Source organism: Magnolia sinica, chromosome 11 (assembly GCF_029962835.1).
Source record: "Magnolia sinica isolate HGM2019 chromosome 11, MsV1, whole genome shotgun sequence".
Classification (NCBI taxonomy): Eukaryota; Viridiplantae; Streptophyta; class Magnoliopsida; order Magnoliales; family Magnoliaceae; genus Magnolia; species Magnolia sinica.
Genome location: NC_080583.1, coordinates 30,721,617 through 30,744,513, shown reverse-complemented (window position 1 = coordinate 30,744,513; position 22,897 = coordinate 30,721,617). Strand labels below are relative to the sequence as shown.

The window sequence follows — 22,897 nt, the reverse complement described above, 5'->3', positions numbered from 1 at the left end:
ATACCAAGGCTATGCAATGCAAGGCCTATATGGTCGAGTGTCATATGCTAGAGATGCAATGCAAGCATGTCAATCTTCAACTAGTCCACGTATCAGTACGGTTCGTCACTGGAAACATCATCGGGGTCTAGTACACTCCAACACTAGCTGCCACCCCATCGCCCGCATGACCAAGTGAGTAGAAGAGACTTCACTATCCGCCTTACCAGTGGTATGCCAATGCCCACCTGGCTCGTCGATAGCGGACCCATTTACAAGCTGGTCAAACTTAACCTAGCTTATAGCCCCCTACCCTCGAGCGGATAAGGTCACACCCCTTTTCAACCGACCACGACACAGTGGGAGACACGGCCTACTGGTATTCAGCACTCAGGCGCTCATGTTATCCACTCGGTCTCAACGTTGAAGCATCCTACTGGTACCACAAGGGTTTAGGAACTTTCACCCAAGGATATCCATAGTGCCCTAATGCTAAAACAGATATTTCTGATATCCAATCTGGCCATCCACAATATGCCTGTGAAGGCCATAACCCTAATGTCGCTAGGGTGTAAAATGATCGTGACATACAAGATGAGAAATGCATGAGTCATATCATCCAAGTCATGCATCAAACCTGCGTGTACCGCGCGATCATGTGGGATAACCCTATCTCATATTGGGTCTCCTAAGTATCTCAGCCCAATGGCATATGCTATGATCAATCACCACCCACAACATGCATACAAATAATGCGTATGGGCATATGTCTGGGCATGATGCATTATACTAAGCATGTTCTTAGTGTGTCCTACCAGGGCAAGTACACTAGCATGTTATCAAACATATCATATAATAATCGGCCTTAATCGGCACATCATATACAGAGAGTGGGAACTGAACAACATGCCCCACTAGAAATATAGAAGTCTTATGTGGTATGACCAACGTTAGACTAACATTAGCTTCTCATGTAGCCTACAAGGCATGAATAGAATATATAAAACAAGGTGGGCTCCACTGGGAGTGACTTGGATGGACACCCACATGTACAACAATTGTGTCACTAGGCTACCAATCCATTTGGGCACATGGCCCACTAATGATGTCCCAAAATAATCAGATTATCAATGACATCACTAAAATTACTTTAGTAGAATGATCTGCACCGTCTAATCATTACTAATGTAAATTGACGGTTGCAGATCATTGGTTAGTCACTAGGATGTGATCATATGCTCATGGCCCATCTGAGTCTTGGGACTTCATCAGTTCAGGCAAAGTATATGCTTAAATGGATTCAATTTTTGAGGCAAATCTAAGTCTCGAGTTCAGGCCTAAAATGATCTTGTAAAGACGGTGGATGGTGTAGATTCAATATAAACATTAGAACAGGGTCTCACTTGTGAGACCTAAAATTGGCCAAGAATGGGTTAACTCCCACGTGCATGGCGTTCATGTATTTTTCATGTTATTATTATATTCGTTGTATGTTTTGCATACACTATTAATGTGGGCCCCAAGTGGATGATCTAATCCGATCACCGTCTTGGCCACCTCGAATGAGGTCAAATAGACTCTGACTAGGACTGGTTTGGATGATCAGGGACTCCAAAGTGGGCCCTAGAAGGTTTCGACAAATGAGCATTGTTCCCCTTAGTATGGCCCACTCGAGACTTAGATTTGCCTCAAAAATTAGCACATGGCCTAAAATTATATGGAGAAGATGGTGAACGGTGTGGATTAAACAAATTCATCATGGTGGGGTCCACATGTGGGGGCAGCCCAAATGGTCTTCCGCCCTCACGTCACTGGGCAATAATGCCCGGTGACATTTTTTTGTTGTTTTTCTTTCTTCCTTTATATATTTTTTTAGTTTTCTACTATGTGGGGTCCACTAGTGGATAATCCATTCCGTCCATTATATCAGTCAGCTCTCTATGGACCAAAGGAGTCCAATGATGGGTAGGTCCACCACCTATACACACAACAGTAGACCTTAAAAAGTTCCAACAATGGGGCTTTGTTTCCCTCGGTGCGGTCCACTAGGAACTCAGATTTGTCTTATTTTTCGACTCATAGCCTAAAACGACATGGGGAAGGTGGTGGACGGCGTGGATTAAACAAATACATCAAGGTGGGGTCCATGGTTGGGATGCCCCCACCCACGTTCACGTGGTTGACGTGAGGGGGTGCTCCCACTCCCACCATCGGTTGCAATGTGGTCCACCTGATGGTTAGATCGTCTAGATTTTTGCGCTCCACGGCTAAAATGAGCTAACAGATGGATGGATGGTATGGATCTAAGAAATACATCAATATGGGTCCCACGAGTGAAAACTCACTCCAAATTAACATCCAAGCAAAGTAAGAAATTACGTCAGTAACCCAATCCCTTAGTATTTGTGGTATGGCCCACCTGGGATTCAGATTAGTTTCATTTTTGAGCTCAACTCCTAAAATGAGAAGGAAAATCGGATGGACGGTGTGGATGATATATATATATATATATATATATATATATATATATATATATATATATATATATATATATATATATATATGCATCATGATGGGGCCCACGAGATAAGCCCACATGGTGGCTTTGGAAGGTGAATGGTGGCAGAGACAGAAACATATCTCTGGACATTGTTGTGTCTAGGGACATATGCCACTACCCCTCTCCCTCTTTTATGTTTTAAGGGTAAGGTAGGGCCCACCTAGGAAATCTACTCCATCCATTTGAATGTCCAACTCATGGTGGAGCCAAGAAGCTTTGGATCCATCAATTTTTGGTGTATTTTCACCACCCAAGTGTTCTTACACAATCAAGTGATTTAAATAGAAATTAAACACCACGATGGGCCACACAAGGTGGTCCATGCTATGATAGTGTGCGGGACACGCTCTCCAATAGCGTGGCCCACTTGTGGGTCCCACAACACCCTGAGAATAAGAAAAGAAAGGGAAATAGATCAGGCCATCAGGGTGGCCCCCCGCCACTATGGGGTCCACCACATACTCAATACATGATCAAGGTGGGTTCCACCCTTATGGGCCCACCAAAATAGAGATATCACAAAGAATGGGGTTTTGACCCTCCCATGCACTCACTTAGAAGGATGGACGGTTGGATCGACTTGAATCGGCGATCGAACGTCCACCAAACTCCTCTCCACCCCTAAGCTCCTCCAATCACTCTTTTCTCTATTCTCATACTCTTACTCTCTTGATTTATCCTAATACTCTCACAAGCTCTCTTTCTTTTCTCTTAATCTCTCCCTAATCTTTCTTTCTTTTCTCTCTTTCTCTCTTAATTTCTCTCTAATTTTTCTAATTTTTTTTCTCTCTCTTAATCCCTCTCTACTCGTGCTAGGAAATGGTAAAAATGAGAGGGAGTTAGAGTGTTTTTGTGGTAGAGATTTTAGGATAGGGAGGGAATAAGGGGAAAATGGAGGGGTAAAATGGGGAGAAAAGGAAGAAAAGAATTATGGCTAGCATAGGTAGAGGTATGGGTTGCATGAGAATGGCATGGGTTTGTTTGACTAATGGGGAGGGAGTGACATGAGTGATGGATGGCTTGATTGATGGATGGGTTGATGGATTGATGGATTTGACAACATGGGGATTTGTGCAAGTGGGGCCCGCGTGCATTGTGCTGCCCATCTCGGATTGTGCCAAAATTGTAACTTCTAATCTAAGGGTCAAAATGGGGCGTGCCGCACGGTGTTGGAATCATAGTGCCCGCGCAGTCGCTAAGGTACAAGTCTCGTGGTATTGCGGTACAGAGGAGGGTAACGATCAAAACCCGTCGATCTGGTCAGCCGGGAACATGCCGTTATTTAAGTAGAAGTGTGCGGAAGGTCTCGCGAGGTTACGGGTCCTATATAGGCAAATTCCACACTCAAAGGACAGATTTGTAGGTTTTATGATTAGGGTTAGGAAAGGAAAATTTTGAAAATTGAAAAATTAGGGTTCATGGGAATTGGGGATTTTAGAATTAGGATTTTAGAAATTGGAGATCTAGGGTTTAGGGTAGGGCTATGGACAGGGAATCAAGGGATTTTGATGGGGAAGCAAGGGGAAATCAAAGCATTGAGCGGTTGTCCATACGATTAGCCTAGGGGCTCGTACGTGTGGGTCGTTGGCTAGGGTTTTTGGGTCCTTGATGGTTGATTTCAATTGGGGTTAAAGTTGGATGATGAAAATTTAAAGAAAAAGATGATTTGGATGGTCTTGGATAGGAAAGGAAGAAGAGAGACGAAGTTTTTTTTTTATTTTTTAAATACCTCTTTTGGATAGAAAGGAAGAAAGAAGGAAGATGATAGATGGAAGCATCGCACCTCCGTTGAATGGGGAATAGAATCACACCACACCCAAGCTCTAAATCACATGTAGTATTCTTCAAATCACATGAAGAAGAGAAAACACAGAGCTTTTTTTCTCCAAAATAATGGTATTAGGGCTTCACACACCGATCTTTCTCTTTTATAGTCTTAGAAAAGACCTTTTACAAAAAGACACTCTCAGATAAGATTCTCAACATAAAGACTCTTAATAAATTAAAAGTTGTTCCTAACTCCCTAATATCAACACAAATATAAGGTATACCAAAAATAACAAGCATATAAACAATTTAAACAACTAAACTATTTTGTAGCACATGGGGATCCACGATCAAGATATCCGATGATGATGATCCAATGGTCCGATCATCGTGCTCACCCAATCCAACGGTCCGATATGTCCATCAAGCTCCTATATGCAACCCACATGCATCTTCCCAATATGGGGTCTTCAAAGATGCATGAACATGCACGTGGGGTCTTCAACGTGGCTAGGAATGTGAATTGGGCCGAATGGGCCCCTTGTAATGGTCATCCATCATAAGGAGACTGGCTCAGCCCTCTTCCTCTGGTATGGTGTTTGCATGTCCTCATCAATTAACCATCTTTCATGCATTATCAAGTCCTCATCTCACGATCATGTCCGGGTTAATGGGTCTCCAGACTATTGACTTGATCTTGATCCACAATTGTGAGTGACCAAAGGTCTGAACCTAGATCCTTTGTTCATTACACACTCACACTTGTGCAACGTAGGAGCAAGGCATAATCCGACACCAAGTCGGCTCCTGATGGTGGAGATTGTCTATCCTGACCTAAGTCAGTCCCCTCACAAAAGATGATCGTACATCTCATGAATTAATGAATTAATGTCCACAAGTGTGTCCCATGCACCTGTGACAATCATGGTCTAAAAAGGTACTGAGATTCATGGACCCCGACTCTCCCAGGTCGATGACTGTCATATCGAATCTCAAGTTCCCAAGAACTACCTAAGGAATTACTCCTCAACAAACCCCATAATGTAGGTAATACTACACACAGAGGATCAAATAGGATGTCCACCAAGGACTCATAGTCATCATGATCTACAGTTGAGATCGTCCTAATCACATCCACACGGTTAATGGATTAGAGCTCAACTTGGTTTTCAAGGGCATTGGCTCCAACACTTGAATTTTAACTAGCTTATCCTTGGAATGAACATGAAGTGTTGACAAAAACCTAGATGAGACCTTTCTAAGGTAAAGTGACAAAAAACCTCGATGTGTTTTGTCCATTCATGAAACATAGGATTTGAGGAGTATGAATCACAGCTTGATGGTAACAATATGGCGAAACGGGTGTAGACAGTTCAACTAATATGACTTCACGCGTAGCATGACCCATGGAGCGATATTCTACTTCGGTTAATAAGTGAGTGATAGTTGTCTGTTTCATGCTCATCCATGAAACAATATTTCCCCCCACACAGTCAGGTTATTGATAAATAAAAGAGTTTACCTGCCAAATGATGATACATGCTTGGTTCGTTAAGATAGTCTGACTCTCTATAGTGTCAAAAGGAATATTGGCAAGATGAGAACTGAACATGCCAGTTTCTTGAAGAGGTCAAGAGCATATTTCCGCTATGAGGTAACTATGCCTCTCTTGGACCGCATGACCTCAATGCCTGGAAAATATCTCATCAGGCCAAGTTTTTTCGACTACAAAGAAACATCATGGCTAACTGCAGCCATGTCAGATGGTTCTTCCCTTCTAATTTCAAAGTTGTAACTATTAAGGCCAGGTGTTGATTGTAATGTCCAGATTCCCCAATCATGTTAACTTTCTAATGCCCCATTCCAAAAAAGAGCTTTCATCTTGCCTGGATGAAGGGTCAAGCTGAAATTTAGGTGGTTTTGCAACTTAGGTGGGTCCCGGTGCAAATCAAAGGTGGTCATTCCCACCAGTTGAGCTGATTTTCCTTAGAGGTAATGGGTTGGATGTCATGCAAATGTCACACGGGCCCAACAACAGACTGGTACCACCAATAGCAATGGTGATACCGGTACCACAGGAGTGTGCCTCATACACATATACATATAAGTATGTACATACATGAGGGATTTTTTGGATTCAAGAAGCCACAAAAATACATCTCTATGAGAGAGAAAAGACAAGCATAAATAGAGAGAGGATTGAAAAGAGGAAAAAAGGGTAGTCTGCTTCCCAACAAACTCACCTGTTCATCAAGCTGTTCTTTGCTTGCATGCCATTTACGCCACTGGATTATAGGAGAGGAATTTGTCTTTCCTTCCCATGCTAGTTGGATTGTGGATCAAATCATTGCTATAGTTGAGTGAGAAGCTTCTGCTTCGTGATTTAGATTGCGCCTAGATCTATTCATATTTGTATTATATAACTATGTACAGATGTTGTCAAATATAGGAGAGGTTTCCAAGCTAGTCATCCCATGTTTAAGTACCAAAAACAATGAGTGTCCATGTTCAAGTTGCATGGGTTAAGAGAGAATTCATCAAAGCTATAAAATATTAAAAAGAGAAGCCAAGAAGTGTTACATAGTGAAAATTCTAATTGGTATACTAAAGTTCAAATAAGGAATACTAAGATCAAATAGCTATCTTTAGAATAAGAAACTAGCTCATAATCATGATAAGCATCGAGCACATTGGGGTTGAAATTCCCACCAGTCATCACCAAAAGAGATATCTATATGTTTGGATCACTTTGATAAATGGAAAAATTGAAATAAGTACGTTCATTTGAAAAGCGATACCTCAAATGGATTAAGAGTTAGCATTTTGTCCAGTAAGGCCAAAGCAACAGGTTCAAGACCGTTTAGACAAGGGAACAGAAATTAAATGTCGCAATTTAGATGACTAAAGAGGCAAATAGAGACTACTGTGTTTTGATTGCTAACTGTTTCGATGCCATCTACTTGAGAAAGAAAAATCAAACTGGTACTTACTGTTTGAAAAAATGACGACTAAAAATAGAACTACTTACTCTTTGAAAAACTCCCCAATGCATCTCTCCATTGGACTTTGGGGATTGAATTTATAATAATTGGGTAACTTGGAAACTCCAGGCCAGTTGTCTTCAGTAGCAGATCCACACAACTCATAAATTTTAAGGATTTGATCTGCCTACAACAAGAAAAAACAAGAACTAGCATTAACCTTCTCTTCTAGGAGCACAAAGTAGAGGGCTTACTCTTCAAATCGGAACAACCAAAACCGACACCAAAGTTTCTCACAGTAGACAACAAAGGATAGAATTAGAAATGAATGCATTAGAGGGATCTTATGAGTCGCATTGATAGTGATAAGATAAGGAAAGTAGACTTAGATGGTTTGGCTATGTGCAATGGAGACCCAGATTTGCACTAGTTAGGAGTGACTGGTTCAAGTTGAAGGCCCTAAAAGGACAAGGGGAAGGCACAAAATGATGTGCTTGGAGGTAGTAAGAAAAGACTTAGGACCTAAGGTTTAACTGAGGATATGGTCCACGGTAGAGTGGAGTCGCAAAAGCTGTTTTGTGCATTCAACCCACATTAGTTGGGATCAGTGTTTTAAGTATCAACAATATCGGCGGATATATCCCACGATATATCTTTTATCCCACCTGTGCGATACGAAACGCACATGTAGTGGGATATATCCCACATGTTCAATCCTTTTTTTTTGGTAAATCATGTTAAATCAATGTCAAATTGTTACAAATCCATGATTTTTCATGTTTTGCATGAAAAATCATAGATTGGGAGCTTCGATTTCAAGATTTGGAGATGTGCCAAGTTGCGGAAAATTGAAAAAAGAAAATTTCTCAATTTCTTCCAACTTGGTTGCAATCTGTGTCCAAACAGAAAATCAAACATGAGTGTAACCTGATCTAGTGATTCTTCTTTCGCTTTTGAATGTATTACTTGTGTTTCCACATGTCTTCTTACATTTATACATTATATGAATAGACCCTGAATATATTTGCATCAATTCAGTTAGACAACACATAGAATAGGGCCCATACAAAGAAAATCTATTATGTGCAATTGTTTTTTGTAATCTTTTGATTTATAAGTGTGTATTGATGCCTTTTTTAATAATCACTGAAGTTTCATTCAAAAATTCGACCAATTTCCCTATGTTTCCCCATGTTTCCAACAACAATGATACATTAAGCAATACAACCGATATATCCCATGCGATAACCAATATGTATCCATATCCCAAGGGTGCGATACGTAACGTGATACTGATCTTTCGAACACTGGTTGGGATAAGGCTTAGATGATGATGTGATGATAATAGGTGAGCTGGGCTTGAACCACCATTGATCTATAGGCTTGAACCAAAACCCACACCAAAGTTCAAGAAAGAAAATTAGAACTGTAATTTTTTTTGACAAATTACCAGAGTTGACAAAGGAACAGGCAAAAGCAAAAAAGAATATTCTGCATGTTGAAAATACCACTACTGTATGCATGGGTGGGCTGGTGGTGCATACAACACGAAAACATGGCTGTCAGTAAACACAACATATTTACACATAATGGTGAATGAAGGAAAAAGCTTGAGGTTGGAGCCGGGTGAATGACATAGTGAAAAAAAAAAAAAAATATTTATTTTGTCCACTTGTCTGACATGCTGAATCACAGTTATATTATTTCTTGGTTGACCTTGTGAGTGGCATCCTCACAAAACAATGATTTGCCTATGATTTGTTAGTAAATACTCAAATTGGACACACTAGCACATATAAAGATGTTCATGTATTAATGACAAAGACTAATGGCTCTTAAAAATTACATTTTGATTAGAACATGAAGAAAACATGCAAGTATTAAGCCGAATAGAACAGAATGAATCCCAGTACAGCTACCATACATGATACATGTAGACCTGAAATAACAACACGGGATTATTAGCAGATCCAAAATAATGAAGCATTAAGGGATGGCTTGTATGGATTTTTTATTTTTTTTTTCCATTTCTGTTATTTTTAAATCATAAATTCAACACACTGCATGCCAACATGCCAATCCATCAACACCAGCCTTACCGTTCTACCGGTTTCTCCCTGGAAAACACGAGATGTGAAATTTCTCTCTAGACCCAAATTTCAAATCTGACATCTTGCAGTGAGAGACCCATGGAATTTCAGGGTCCTCCTGAAAGTGTGTTTATGATAACCACATTTCAAAATGTTTTTCATCCTAGCCGTGCAAAGTAGCACTTTCTTGATTAAATGTAGAAACATTGAAGGCAAGGTTAAAGTGATGGTGTACATCCAGTGTAGATCCAACACAATTTGCTTATATCATAGATTCCTTCCTTCAATTGATTATAATCATGGAATTAGGAAAACCTAATTCATATTCCACCATACATAAATTGTCCATTTACGGATTTAGAACGTAGAAGCTTACCTCGTCTTTCCCTTGCATGACTTGTTTTCCATGCAGCCTTGCAAAAACACAGCCAACAGACCATATGTCAATGGCTGGACCATAATCACATTGCTCCTTAGTTTGAAGCAGCAACTCTGGAGGTCTACTGAAGCCATTATGACCATGAACCAGTTAAGAAGGGAAATATGGTGCATGTTCTTCGTAGGAGAAACGGTTAACTTGTAGATCAACACTATTAACTACTATGGTGATCAAGGTGTAAAAATACCTATGCCACAAACAAATAACTGCATGTGTAAGATTTTTGTTTTTTTGTGTTGAAGAAGAAACGGGTCCACTGTAGCCCCTGTCAGTTAACTGGCATGCAAGGCCAAAATCTGCAAGCCTTAAAATTCCTTCATCATTGATTAGAATATTGCCTCCTGCATGAATAGAGATGCAGAAAATGGATATCGATGACACTGCAAAAAATAAGATCCTAACCTAGAAAAAGATCTAGCTCAATATTTGATTATAACCCTTGATATCGCAATGAAGTACTTGATTATTATGACAATAACAGAGCCCCTCCAACAGCTGCTTCATATAGCACTGTAAATTGGGAAACAACTAACTTCCAAGAATGAATTTAAAGATGTGGATGGGTTTTTTTAAGCAATTGAAGTACATGATACCTTGACATGCGGAACTTTAAATTGCACATCAGAGCAATTTAAAAGATCTTCCAAATCATGATCCACGTACTCAAGAACCAAGTAGATGTTACCATTGAACTGGTTGTAAACTGCGGGCCACATGGATCCACCTGCAGCCCACATGGAAATCGTAAATGCATTAGTAACTTCCTTCAAATTAATAGTGAGCATCGAAAAGGAATGTTATGACACTACATTTAATCTATCATCATTCGACCCTTAAACAGACACTAAGATTAAAGAATTAAGACTTAAAAAAGGAGAAGTAACAATACATAATCAAAGGGTTTAAGAAATCCTAAAAAATGGAGGGTTAGGCCATCCTTCTTTCAGAAATCACTATTCAAAAGAATGCAAACAATCATAGCTATATTCCCTAAAATCTCTCCAAAGCATAGCTATGAAAAATGGAAGTAAATTTGGTTGCTGAATAATAATTATGAAAACATAATTAATGGGACTTGGGTAGGCTTGATTGCCAAGCAGACCACTTGATTAGTAAATGTGTAAAATGATAAGAAACAAAGTAATGTATCCATCAAGCAAGATGAACAAAATTGGACGCAATGTTGACAACTCATTCCTTGATCATTGTCTCTTTCAAGGCATGAACTAAAATGTGAAGAACAATTTGTTGGTCATGGACTTATGATAAAATATATGTCCAATCAGAGCCACTAGTTAATCAAAGAAGAAAAGGCAAATGTGAAAATTCTAATGGAACCTTCAGACGTTACAATCTCCTTCAAGTGAATGACGTTTTCATGTTTAAGCCTGCTTAAAATTCCAGTTTCGCGTTTTGCATTGAGTTCTTCCTGCAAAACACAAAACAAAAGGCCCACCATATTGCATTAAAAAATGAGTGAATATATAACTAAAACAACTTTCACAGCTACCTGTCTCTGACTGTTTCCTGATCAGGAGGTACAGTTAATAGATTATAGATAAAGAGAAGGCAAGCACCCTACCGGCCAAATGCCTTTTTCAAGACACTTTTTTTTAATCTCTTTTAAAGCAACAACTTCCCCTGTTTTGATATCCTCAGCCTTATATACTGTACTACAATTTGGAAACAAAGCAAGAAAATATCATCAAGGAGTCATCCATTTAACAACCATACATGGATTGCAAAGTAATTAATAACCCAAGATATTTTTTGCATTGACCAGAAAAATCCAACAATAAACTTAAAAAAGAATATTATAGTGTGCTCAGATAGGCAATTTTACAAATAAAAAAATTTCAACTAATAAAAAAGCTGCGTATTTATTTATCAAGAGATTTTAAAAAAAAAATTATACAACAATGGGACAGGCATGTTGGGTGTCTGGCTTAATTGCAATTTTGCAACAAGCATAGGCAAGAATCATGACAGGCTTATGCTGCCTAAAAGAATGTTTCAGATCTGGTAGAACATAGTCATGTTTTGTTTTCTTAATCAATCCTACAACCAAAAAGAAACATTTGCTACACACTTCTGTATTGTACAAGTCCACTATGATAAGTGAGCTGAACCAAAATGAGAATAGCTTAGATTCCCACACATTCTATTGTCGCTTTGCTAAGCTCAAATGCATTTATAGGCCTGTCTATCTACACCCCATTGCATGGGAGCGGATTAGGTGAGACCCCGGATCCACAGAGGTGGTTGGGACTGTTGAGATGTGGAGCCACATCTCGGGGCCGCTCGACCAGTCGAGTGCCCTGCTCGACCGGTCGAGTGGCCCACTCGACCAGTCGTGGACTGGCTCGACTCAAAGTCCAGCGAGCATCAGTTTTTGAGTTCCGAGGTGCTCGACCAGTCGTAGCCCATGCTCGACCGGTCGAGGGGTCCACTCGACCAGTCGAGATTACGCAGATTCGTTTCCGGATTTGATGCGGACTGTGGATTTTAGAGTCGGTTTTCGCAAGGGTGCGAAAGGGAAGTTGCCTAAATTATAAATAGGAGTCCCTAGGGCTTTTCTAAGGTATGAGAAATAATTCTAAGGTGTGGGCAAAGGGTTTTCACTATACTTCCAAGGGAAAAGTTAGTATATTGCCTTGTAATCTTCGTTTTTCTTCATAGTGGAAGTTTACATCCGTAGTTTTTTACCCTTGTTGGGGTTTTTCCATGTATATCTTGTCTTGTGGTTTGTTTGGAATGCTTTGATTCTTTTTCTAGTTTATATTTCTTTCTGTTTATCATTTGTGGGTGAGACCAGAGATTGGATCTTGGTTCACTGCGTTGTTGGCGTGCTGCGCAACAACTGGTATCAGAGCTATTGGTTTAGTTTTATTGGGAGCGATGACAGAAGAAGGGAAGACTAGAATTAAAAAGTTTGATGGTTCAAACTTTGCCTTTTGGAAGATGCAGATGGAGGATTATCTGTATCAGGACCTCTATATTCCTCTAGGAGGAAAAGAGAAGAAACCAGAAAAGATGACAGATAATGAATAGTTTTTATTGGATCGGAAGGCTTTAGGAACGATCCGACTCTCTTTGTCTAAGAGCGTCGCCTTCAATATATCCAAGATGAAAACTACAAAAGAATTAATGGAAGCCCTAGCCACCATGTATAAAAAACCCTCAGCGTCCAACAAGGTTCATCTTATGAAACAGCTATTCAACATGAAGATGTCAGGTGGTGGGAGCTTGGCTGAACATCTAAACGAGTTCAATACAGTCACGAGCCAGTTGGAATCCATTGGCATTGTTTTTTAGGATGAGGTCAGGGCGTTATTGATCTTATCTAGTTTGCCAAACAGTTGGGATGGTTTGGTGATTGCTATGAGCAATTCTTCAAGGTCGACAAAGCTGAAATTTGATGATGTGGCTAGTCTAATTCTTAGAGAAGAATCTAGAAGAAAGGCATCAGGAGTTTCAAGGGATTCAGGGAATGCTCTAAACGTTAAAGGAAGAGGAAGATCACTGAACAAAGGAGGTAATAAACACGGACGTTCTAAGTCGAGGAAGAAGTCCAAGGGACCGAAAGACAAAGACGGGTGTTGGCATTGCGGCAAGAAGGGGCACATGAAACATGATTGCAAGGCGCTCAAGAAACAAGGAGGAAGCTCTCAAGGCGGGAAGGATTCAGTGAATCTATCTGAGGAGAGTGATACAGAGGCGTTGATCTTATCTCTTGATGCGAGGAATGAGTCTTAGGTCATAGACTCGGGTGCTTCGTTTCATGCCACTTCATGTAAGGAAGTTCTGCGTGATTAGGTGTCAGGTGACTTTGAGAGAGTCTACCTAGGTGATGATGAGCCGTGCAGTATTATTGGAAAGGGAGATATTCATGTCAATCAGAAAGACGGAACGGTTTTGAAATTGAAGGATGTCAAACATGTACCGAGTTTGAAACGGACCTTGATCTCAGTAGGGCAGTTGGCTAATATCGGTTATGTGACAACATTCACCAGTGATTCTTGGAAGATCACAAAAGGTGCCTTGGTGATATCTCGAGGCAAGAAGGAATGTACCTTGTACGTGACTTCGAGATCGTATAGTTCACTCGCAGTTGTATCAACTAGAGTGAATGGGCAGTTATGGCATCAGAGGTTGGGACATATAAGTGAGAAGGGGATGAAAGTACTATTGTCAAGAAGGAAGCTACCAGGGCTGAAGTCTATTGATTTGGAATTCTGCGAGGATTGCGTGTATGGCAAGCGGAAGAAGGTAAGCTTCAAGAAGACAGGACGCGCTCCAAAGACACATCTGTTGAAGCTTGTACACACTGATGTATGGGGACCGGCACAGGTATTACCTCTTGGTGGCTCACGTTATTTTGTTTCTTTTATTGATGATGCTAGTAGAAAACTGTGAGTCTATTTCTTAAAGCATAAATCTAATGTATTTGATGTATTTAAGAAGTGGAAAGTAATGGTAGAAAACGAGACAGGTAAAACAGTAAAATGTCTCAGATCTGATAATGGGGGAGAATACTGTGATAAGAGATTTGAGGAGTATTGTGCAGCAAATGGAATCAAACATCAGAAAACGATTACATGGACACCGCAGCAGAATGGTGTGGTTGAGCGCATTAATAGGACCATCCTTGAGTGCACTAGGAGCATGAGGTTACATGCAGGGTTGCCCAAGACCTTTTGGGCAGATGCTGTAAATACTGCCGCATATCTCATCAATAGAAGTCCCTCAACACCATTGGATGGTGGGCTACCAGAAGAAACGTGGACTGGGAAAGAATTGAACCTTGCATATCTCAGCATGTTCGGTTGCACTTAATATATTCACATTGATGCAGAGCACAGAAACAAGCTGGATGCGAAGTCTAGGAGGTGCACGTTTATAGGCTACGGTGTAACGCCCCGTGTTTTCAGGACCCGAGTATATGACCCGTTTTCCAAAAACCCAAGTGTTAACCAAAAAAGAGCCAAATCTCATACATAATCTTTTCTTCTATCAGAATTAGCAGATAAACATAGAATGAACAAGTCAGCATAAAGGAAAATTTACATTTACATTTAGAATATACAAGAGGTTGCCCATAATAACTTATGCAAACCAATGTCTCAACACTATCAATTACAAGATTACATACATGAGAAATTTAAAACATATAAAACATATAAACGAGAGCCGCATGATCACGCAGCTTTCCTGACAGGTGCAACCACGCATCCTTGACCACCACAACGGCTCCTTGTCTGTCTGAACCTGCAAATCACTTAAGCAACCTGTGCTACCTGTACGGTTATATATTTGATGGATGAGTAGCCAACTCAGTGTGAATTCCCCTCAAGATTACACATCGCCGCCTTAGCTAAGTATAGTTAAAATGACAAGGCAATCAAAACAATACATGATGCAGTCTTTTTATATGCATAGATGCGTGAATGCACATCGACCTGGGGATGCACATCCAGTTGGATTGGGCTCGTCACCCATGCAATCATCGACCTGGGAATGATCATCCAATCGGAACAAAAGGGTCGATAGTCGGTGTTCTGGGAGCTAGCGAAACGATATCCCAACAACTCTAGGGCACGTGCTACAGCATCCAGAATTAGTCACCCATCATCGCCAATATGCTATGAATGCATGATTAGCCAACTGTTATTAATCCAGTTACAATCAGCCAATTTAAGTAACTCAATGGTCACTACAGGGGGCTCGTCACCCAGCGTAGGCCAACAGCTCGAGCATAGTATCCCATGACCACCATCCTCGGCCCATGAGATTTTCCATATGATGTTTAATGGATACCCGTCAACCGCTGGCCAATCAAATTAATTGAGTAGGGAATTCCATCACATGGTTATAGGCCATCGAAGGCACACAAGGCAATCACCAAATCATAAGACAGACGTTAAATCACAGCAGAAAAAGGGTGCTCGGTACATTAAATCGAAACGGCAAAGGGGTCAGATAAGAGTAAATCAGAGCGGTTAAAGAGGTCATTTCAAGTCATTCAAGCCGTATAACCTATGGATGGTAAATCCCACATTAATATTCCATGTCCCACATAACCTCCAATCGAGGGTCCATTCCATTCCACACTCCATCATGTTACATCCTAAGTATGGGTTCACATACACAAGAGGGCTTACCCACTAATAAGTGTAGTGAATATAGGTCCATAGTGACTTACAACAATTCATGTGAAAATACACCGTTATAGCATGACAGACATAAATTAAGCATAATAATCACAACAGGTCATGATGTGAACTATAAATTAAAATGAGAGCTATCATGTAAGCAACTATCGCATGCAATCATGTTTCACAATTGTCAACCGTAAATCAGATATAAATCATGTAAGAGATCGCATGCTATGAATTAACAATTTTAACATTTGATAAAGACTTAACTTAAACCAATTCAGAAATGGAAAGCTTAAGGGGAAGAATCATCACCTTATGTTTTGAATCGCCTATGTCATCACTAGGTGGTGCGTGCGCCCATAGACTTTGACCCTAGCCATAAATTATGGGATTGTACCATTAGATCCAAACTTAATTTACTATTTACATTTTACGTATGGACTTAGGGTTTAGATTACTTAGGTCTAGGGTTTCACCCTAGAGTTTAGGTCTAGGCTTAGACTCCAGATTTTTGTTATGGAATTTGAACTCTCATTTTGCATGGTCATGAATGATATTATCTAAGGGACTAATAAGTGAATAAGGTTAATCAAATTATTAATTTAGGAATATTAACCATGGCCACTATTATATTAAATTACCGAACAACGACCTACGATGAATATTAATGCTAATAAGTCCAAAGCAATTATTAATATTAACAATATCACTGATATTAGCTAGCGTAACACTAATAGTCATTTTGATGAAAATAAATAGTATGTCCTAATGTCAATGTTAATATTTTAAGAATGGCGAAATAAAATGCTAATATCTTAATAATGATAATTTCCATATGTATTAATCAATGTCGGTATGGATAATTTACTAATGGTTAGTTACATCTAAATTTAATAATCCTTTTTAAAAAATGATAATAATAATACGATGATAATTGAAATAATTTCAATCTGGGAAGAAAATGGGGACTCACCTAGCCGACTCGGTTCGGGTTGAGTTGACTCGGCTCAACGCAACCACCGCATTGTTTCTTCTTTCTCTTTTCTTTCTCCCTTTTCTTCTCATTCTTCTTCTGTTGCAGCCAGCCAGCCCTGACCCAACTCGCAACCCACGAATCGAGTCACGATGGTGCGGCGAGTTGGTGCAACTCGGCACAACTCAATCCCAACTCTCTCTCTCTCTCTCCTTCTTCATTTCCCTCTTTTCCTTCTTCCTTCTTTTCTCTCTCATTTTCTTCTTTACTGAGACCACATGCCAACAAACCACTAGGATAAACCAGACCTGCCCTAACTGAAATAGGCCCAACTCGGCCGAACTCGACCCAGCTAACTCGACAACGAGTCAGCCCATACTCAGGCCTAAACTCTCCCTCTCTTCCCTCACTTTTCTTCTTCTCCTCCCCTTTCTTTCCTTCTCTTCTACTCTCCCTAGACTTCCTAAAAGCCTGAACTGGACCAACCCACGCCCAGCCCAGATGGACACCAACCTGACTCCCCCGACTCTGCACTGTGACTCGGCTCGGTTTGAGCCCAACCCGGCACAACTCTCCCTCATTTCCTCTCTTCTTCCCTGCTGCCTTTTCCTTCCTTCTTTTCCTTCTAACTTACTACTGGAAACGTCCAACCGTGGACGCAAACCCGGCTTAGCTCGGACCGAACTCAGCCTGAGTCGCGTTCGCGACTCGGCCTAATGTGGTGCCGCACCACCACCCGAATCCTCTCCCTTGTCCTTCTTCTTCCTCATTTCTTTCTTCTTTCTTCTTTTTCTTCCTCTCCGACGTGTCTAACAAGCTCAGGACTTAGTTTAACCGAGTCCAAGCGAGCCAGCAGTTCGGTGAAGACGACATGGTCATCAATGGCGGAATCTTGCCCGGACGATTTTCTTCAATCTACCTCTTGCAGAAGGCCCGTATGGACCACATGGGGCTTGGAGGATAGTTAACGTGGAGCTCCAACGCCGTTCTCTGGTGGGTTCAAAGGAATGAAGAAAACAACCCTCTCTCTCTCATTCTCTTTATGAAGAGGAAACCTAGCTTGAAGGGCTAGGATCACTCTTGGATGGGCGGTCAGGATGGGGAGAAGCAGCTCACGCGGATCGTGTTAGCTGGCGTGCAGCAGGTTTCCATTTTTGGAGTTGTTTGTGTTTTTGGGACTCGTTTGCACCCAAAATCGTGCGTACGTACACATGCCGAATCACGTGAAACTTGTGGGTTTTGGTTGCATGTGTGTCCTCCGTCAGATGGACGGTTTGGATCATCAAGGTGGGGACCAGATGGTGGGCCGTGATCATAAATTGGGGACGCCTGTGCGTCCGCTGTCAATCCGAGGAGAGAGAAATCTCTCTATTTCGAGAGAGACACGGTCAGAGGCGTCTGACCGAGCTCCCTTAACTCAGTGTACAGCGGGTGCGCACCCTGTTGTGCACACCCACGATCTAAAGGTGGGGTCCACTCGACTCTTTTGCCTGATCCACACCATCCGTTCCCCTTGGTGGGCCTTGTATTAGCCTCTGACCAAAGATGGGGTAGATCCAAGGTCCAGGTGGGCCATACGAGCTAATTCTTAGCTCCAACGATGGCTTTCCGTTGATCCAACGCTCGGATCATCCTAAGATTGAACGGCAACGGTTAAAAACTCCTAAAGGGCCATCTGTAAGGCTTTCATCATTTATTTCCAACCAACACTAATATTTTATATAGATTTCATCACTTTGTATATTACTTATAATTAAAATAATTAAAATCTCATGCACATATATAAATATAACTTTTTAATATTAACATACTACTATATACATGCTATTGGTCACGTATTCATTAATATATAATTTATAATATACAATATTATACTATACATATATGTATGAATTGGAAATTGTATAATATTGTGTTTAAAATCCACTTGTTAAGTAATATATCATTCTATTTAAATATCTAATAGTTTTCATGCACATATTAAAATATATATATTTAATACTACGTTAATATTTATAATTCAATTATATCGTAAAACTATGATTCATTATTATTATTATTACTTTTGTTATTAATAATAATAATATTATTATTATTATTATTATCACTACTATTATTTTTATTACCTTCTTTTTAAGACCAAATTTTTTATTTTTTATTTTTTATTTTTTTATTATTGAGAACAAGGATCAAATTAATTATAACTCGTTCCATGGGTGGATGGCTTCATCTGTGGTCACAGGCCACTTCTATTCACCTTCCCGGTTCTTAATGGTGACGCTCGAGTACTGAAAAGTACGAGGTGTTACATATGGGCCGCATGATTTTGGCTACAGGTTTTAAGATGCAGAAAACAGGAAAATCATTAGAAGCAAGGATGTAGTCTTCAATGAAAAAGTGATGCATAAAGACAGTGTGCAAGAAAATAAGGCTGAGGAGAAAGATTTCGTAAAGTTAGAAGAGTTACCGGACACGAGTGTTACAACGCCACAGGATGATCATGCACAGGAGCATTATAAGGCAGAGCCACATACACCGGTTGTGAGGAGGTCTACTCGGGAGAGGAGACCCACAGTCCGATACTCACCCTCCTTACATTATCTACTGCTGGCAAATAATGGTGGACCAGAGTGTTTTGAAGAGGCATTACAGTCGAATACACGGGTTAAGTGGGAGCAGGCCATGGATGATGAGATGGACTCTCTTGAGTCTAATCGTACATGGGAGCTAGTCACTCTACCCAAGGGTAAGAAAGCTCTTCATAACAAGTGGGTTTACAGACTGAAGGAGCACGATAGTTCGAAACGGTACAAGGCCAGATTGGTTGTGAAAGGGTTTCAACAAAAGGCAGGTATCGATTTCACTGAAATATTTTCACTTGTGGTGAAAATGTTTACGATTCGTATGGTCTTGAGTATAGTGGCTACAAAGGACTTGCATCTAGAGCAGCTAGATGTTAAAACAGCCTTTCTTCATGGGGACCTTGAAGAAGAGATATATATATGCATCAGCTGACAGGATACGTGGCACTAGGAAAGGAGAACAAGGTGTGCAAACTGAAGAAGAGTCTATATGGCCTAAAGGAGGCCCCGAGGCAGTGGTACAAGAAGTTCGACAGTTTCATGTCGGGAAACGGTTTTAGGAGATGTCATGCAGACCACTATTGTTATTTGAAGAAGTTTGATACGCCGTACATCATCCTTCTTCCATACATTGATGATATGCTTGTGGCTGGTTCAAGCATGAAGGACATCTCAAATCTCAAAAGACAACTGTTTAGAGAATTTGCCATGAAGGATTTAGGAGCTGCAAAATAAATCCTAGGCATGAAGATAAAGCGTGACAGGGAAAACAATAAACTGGTTTTGTCACAGGCAGAGTACATAGCCAAGGTACTTGATCGATTCAATATGAGAGGTGCTAAGCCGGTTAGCACTTCATTAGCCAACCACTTCAAGCTTTCTAAGGAGCAAGGTGCAAAGACGCAAGCGGAACGGGACTACATGGCTAAAGTCCCATACACGTCAGCTATTGAGAGTCACATGTATGCTATGGTGAGCACGAGGCCAGAATTTGCTCAAGCAGTGGGAGTTGTTAGCAGGTTCATGAACAACCCTGGGAAGAAACATTGGGAAGCTATGAAGTGGATCCTCAGATACCTAGTAAGTACTGTGGATATAGGGTTGTGCTATGGTGGATCGAAAATCAAGCTACAAGGCTGCGTAGATTCAAATTTGGCAAGAGATATCGACAGCAAAAGAAGAATTACAGGTTATGTCTTTACTCTGGGTAGTGCTGCAGTCAGTTGGGTCTCTCAATTACAGAAGATAGTATCTATCAGTACGACGGAAGCAGAATATGTTGTGACTACAGAAGCGTGCAAGGAGATGGTGTGGATGCAAGGTTTCATGGAAGAATTGGGTAAGAAGCAAGCAGATTGCAAGTTGTACAGTGACAGTAAGAGTGCAATACACTTGGCTAAGAATTTAGCCTTTCATTCAAGGACCAAGCATATTGCCATTAGATATCACTTCATACGTTCATTATTGGAAGATGGATCGATTGCTCTGGAGAAGATTCATACAAGTGAGAATCCTGCGGATATGCTGACCAAGGCGATCACACGGGAGAAGTTGAAGCTCTATGTAGTTTTGATTAGTCTTCAGGCTTGAAGACGGGGAGGTGGTGCACTCCGGATATAGAAGACGAAGGTTTATGGCAATATGTCTCCAAGTGGGAGATTGTTGAGATGTGAACCACATCTGGGAGCCGCTCGATCGGTTAAGTGGCTCACTCGACCGATCGTGGACTGACTCGACTCAAAGTCCAGCGAGCATCAGTTTTTGGATTCCGAGGTGCTCAACCGGTCGTAGCCTATGCTCGATCGATCGAGGGGTCCGCTCGACCAGTCGAGGTTACGGAGATTCATTTCCGGATTTGATGCAGACTGCGGATTTTGGAGTCGGTTTTTGCAAGGGTGCGAAAGGAAAGTTGCCTAAACTATAAATAAGGGTCCCTAGGGCTTTTCTAGGGTATGGGAAATAATTCTAATGTGTGGGCAAAGGGTTTTCACTGTACTTCTAAGGGAGAGGTTAGTATATTGCCTTGTAATCTTCGTTTTTCTTCATAGTGAAAGTTTGCATCCGTGGTTTTTTACCCTTGTTGGGGTTTTTCCACGTCTATCTTGTCTTGTGGTTTATTTGGAATGCTTTGATTCTTTTTCTAGTTTATATTTCTTTCTGTTTATCGTTTGTGGGTGAGACCGGAGATTGGATCTCGGTTCACTGCATTGTTGGCGTGCTACGCAACAGGGACCCCTGACTGTGGGGTACACTGTGATGTATTTGACTACATCCACGCCGTCCATCTGTATTGAAAGATCATTTGAGGGTATGATCCAAGAAATGAAGCAGATCCAAATCCCAGATGGACCATAGTACAGGAAACAGTGGTGATTGACCATTAAGAACTAGTGGGCCACAAAAGCTTTGCATCGATATAATATTTGTGTGGTCTCTTCATCTAGGTGTTTTTGATCTTATCAACCGGTTGGATGGAAAATAAACATTCAGGTGGAATCCATGAAGTTTTTAATGGTGAGGATTCAACCACTAACTGTTTCCTGTAGTGTGGTCCACCTAAGATTTGGGTCATCTTTATTTTTGGGATCATGCCCTAAAACGAGCTGTCACAATGGTTGGACGGTGTGGATTTAAGGCACATACATCACTGTGAGTCCCATAGTCAGGGGTCCCACCCACCTTGATGGATCCGGGGTCTCACCTAATCTGCTCCCCCATTGCACATGCAAATGTCACACACATGTAAAATATCAGAGTAGTCCTCCAGTTGTGCTACCCTCTTCAAATCTCTAAGCTAGAATAAGTCAGTTTACTTATCAGGGGGTCCACAGTGTATAAAACAAGTGGATGGCTAGGAAAACTTGTTTCATACAGCCTTTTAAATTACTGTTGCAGACCTGATGAGTGGATAGCCTTATTTTGGGCTAGCTTATCTATACATTGTGGCCCACTTGATGGACTATTCAGAGCTTGCACATGTTGCTACATTGGCAAATGCACTGTGATGAAGATTTGCAGGGTTTTACACTCCATAGTGACAAATCTCATTCTCAGTAAGTTCTCCTTAAACGGAAATTTCTTGGGAGATTTTCAAAATAAGAGGTTATTCTCTGGATAACATCAAGAAATATCGCTGAAATAAAAATATTAAAAATATTTTTTTACAAATTAATAAATAGTTTTAAAATCATGAAGAAATAGGAAGTTGCCGATATTTTGAAAATCTATTGATAATATTGTTTTATTATTTCTCTCATGAAAATATCACGAGATATTCAAAATCTTGGCTGCATGTGGCTTAGGAAAACTCTAATGATAGTTTTTTTAGTAATTCAAAGGCAACTAACGTGACAAATATGAATTTCTTG

The 22,897-nt window shown here is 40.6% G+C and overlaps 1 protein-coding gene across 7 annotated transcripts in view; it reads right to left on the bottom strand.

Moving 5' to 3' along the window:
• Positions 1–22,897, bottom strand: part of LOC131219002 (cyclin-dependent kinase C-1-like) — a 119,242-nt gene that overhangs the window by 21,092 nt on the left and 75,253 nt on the right. For 2 of the 7 annotated variants that reach the window (XM_058213946.1, XM_058213948.1), the window contains exons 3-10: positions 11,399–11,489; positions 11,155–11,245; positions 10,410–10,540; positions 10,254–10,326; positions 10,004–10,157; positions 9,754–9,877; positions 7,335–7,474; positions 7,105–7,162 (exon numbers count right to left, since the gene is read on the bottom strand). In XM_058213946.1, coding sequence (XP_058069929.1) covers positions 7,105–7,162; positions 7,335–7,474; positions 9,754–9,877; positions 10,004–10,157; positions 10,254–10,326; positions 10,410–10,540; positions 11,155–11,245; positions 11,399–11,489 — 862 coding nt within the window. The remainder of the gene's footprint in view (positions 1–7,104; positions 7,163–7,334; positions 7,475–9,753; positions 9,878–10,003; positions 10,158–10,253; positions 10,327–10,409; positions 10,541–11,154; positions 11,246–11,398; positions 11,490–22,897) is intronic. The other 5 variants (XM_058213951.1, XM_058213953.1, XM_058213950.1 and 2 more) reach the window with 4 other exon arrangements.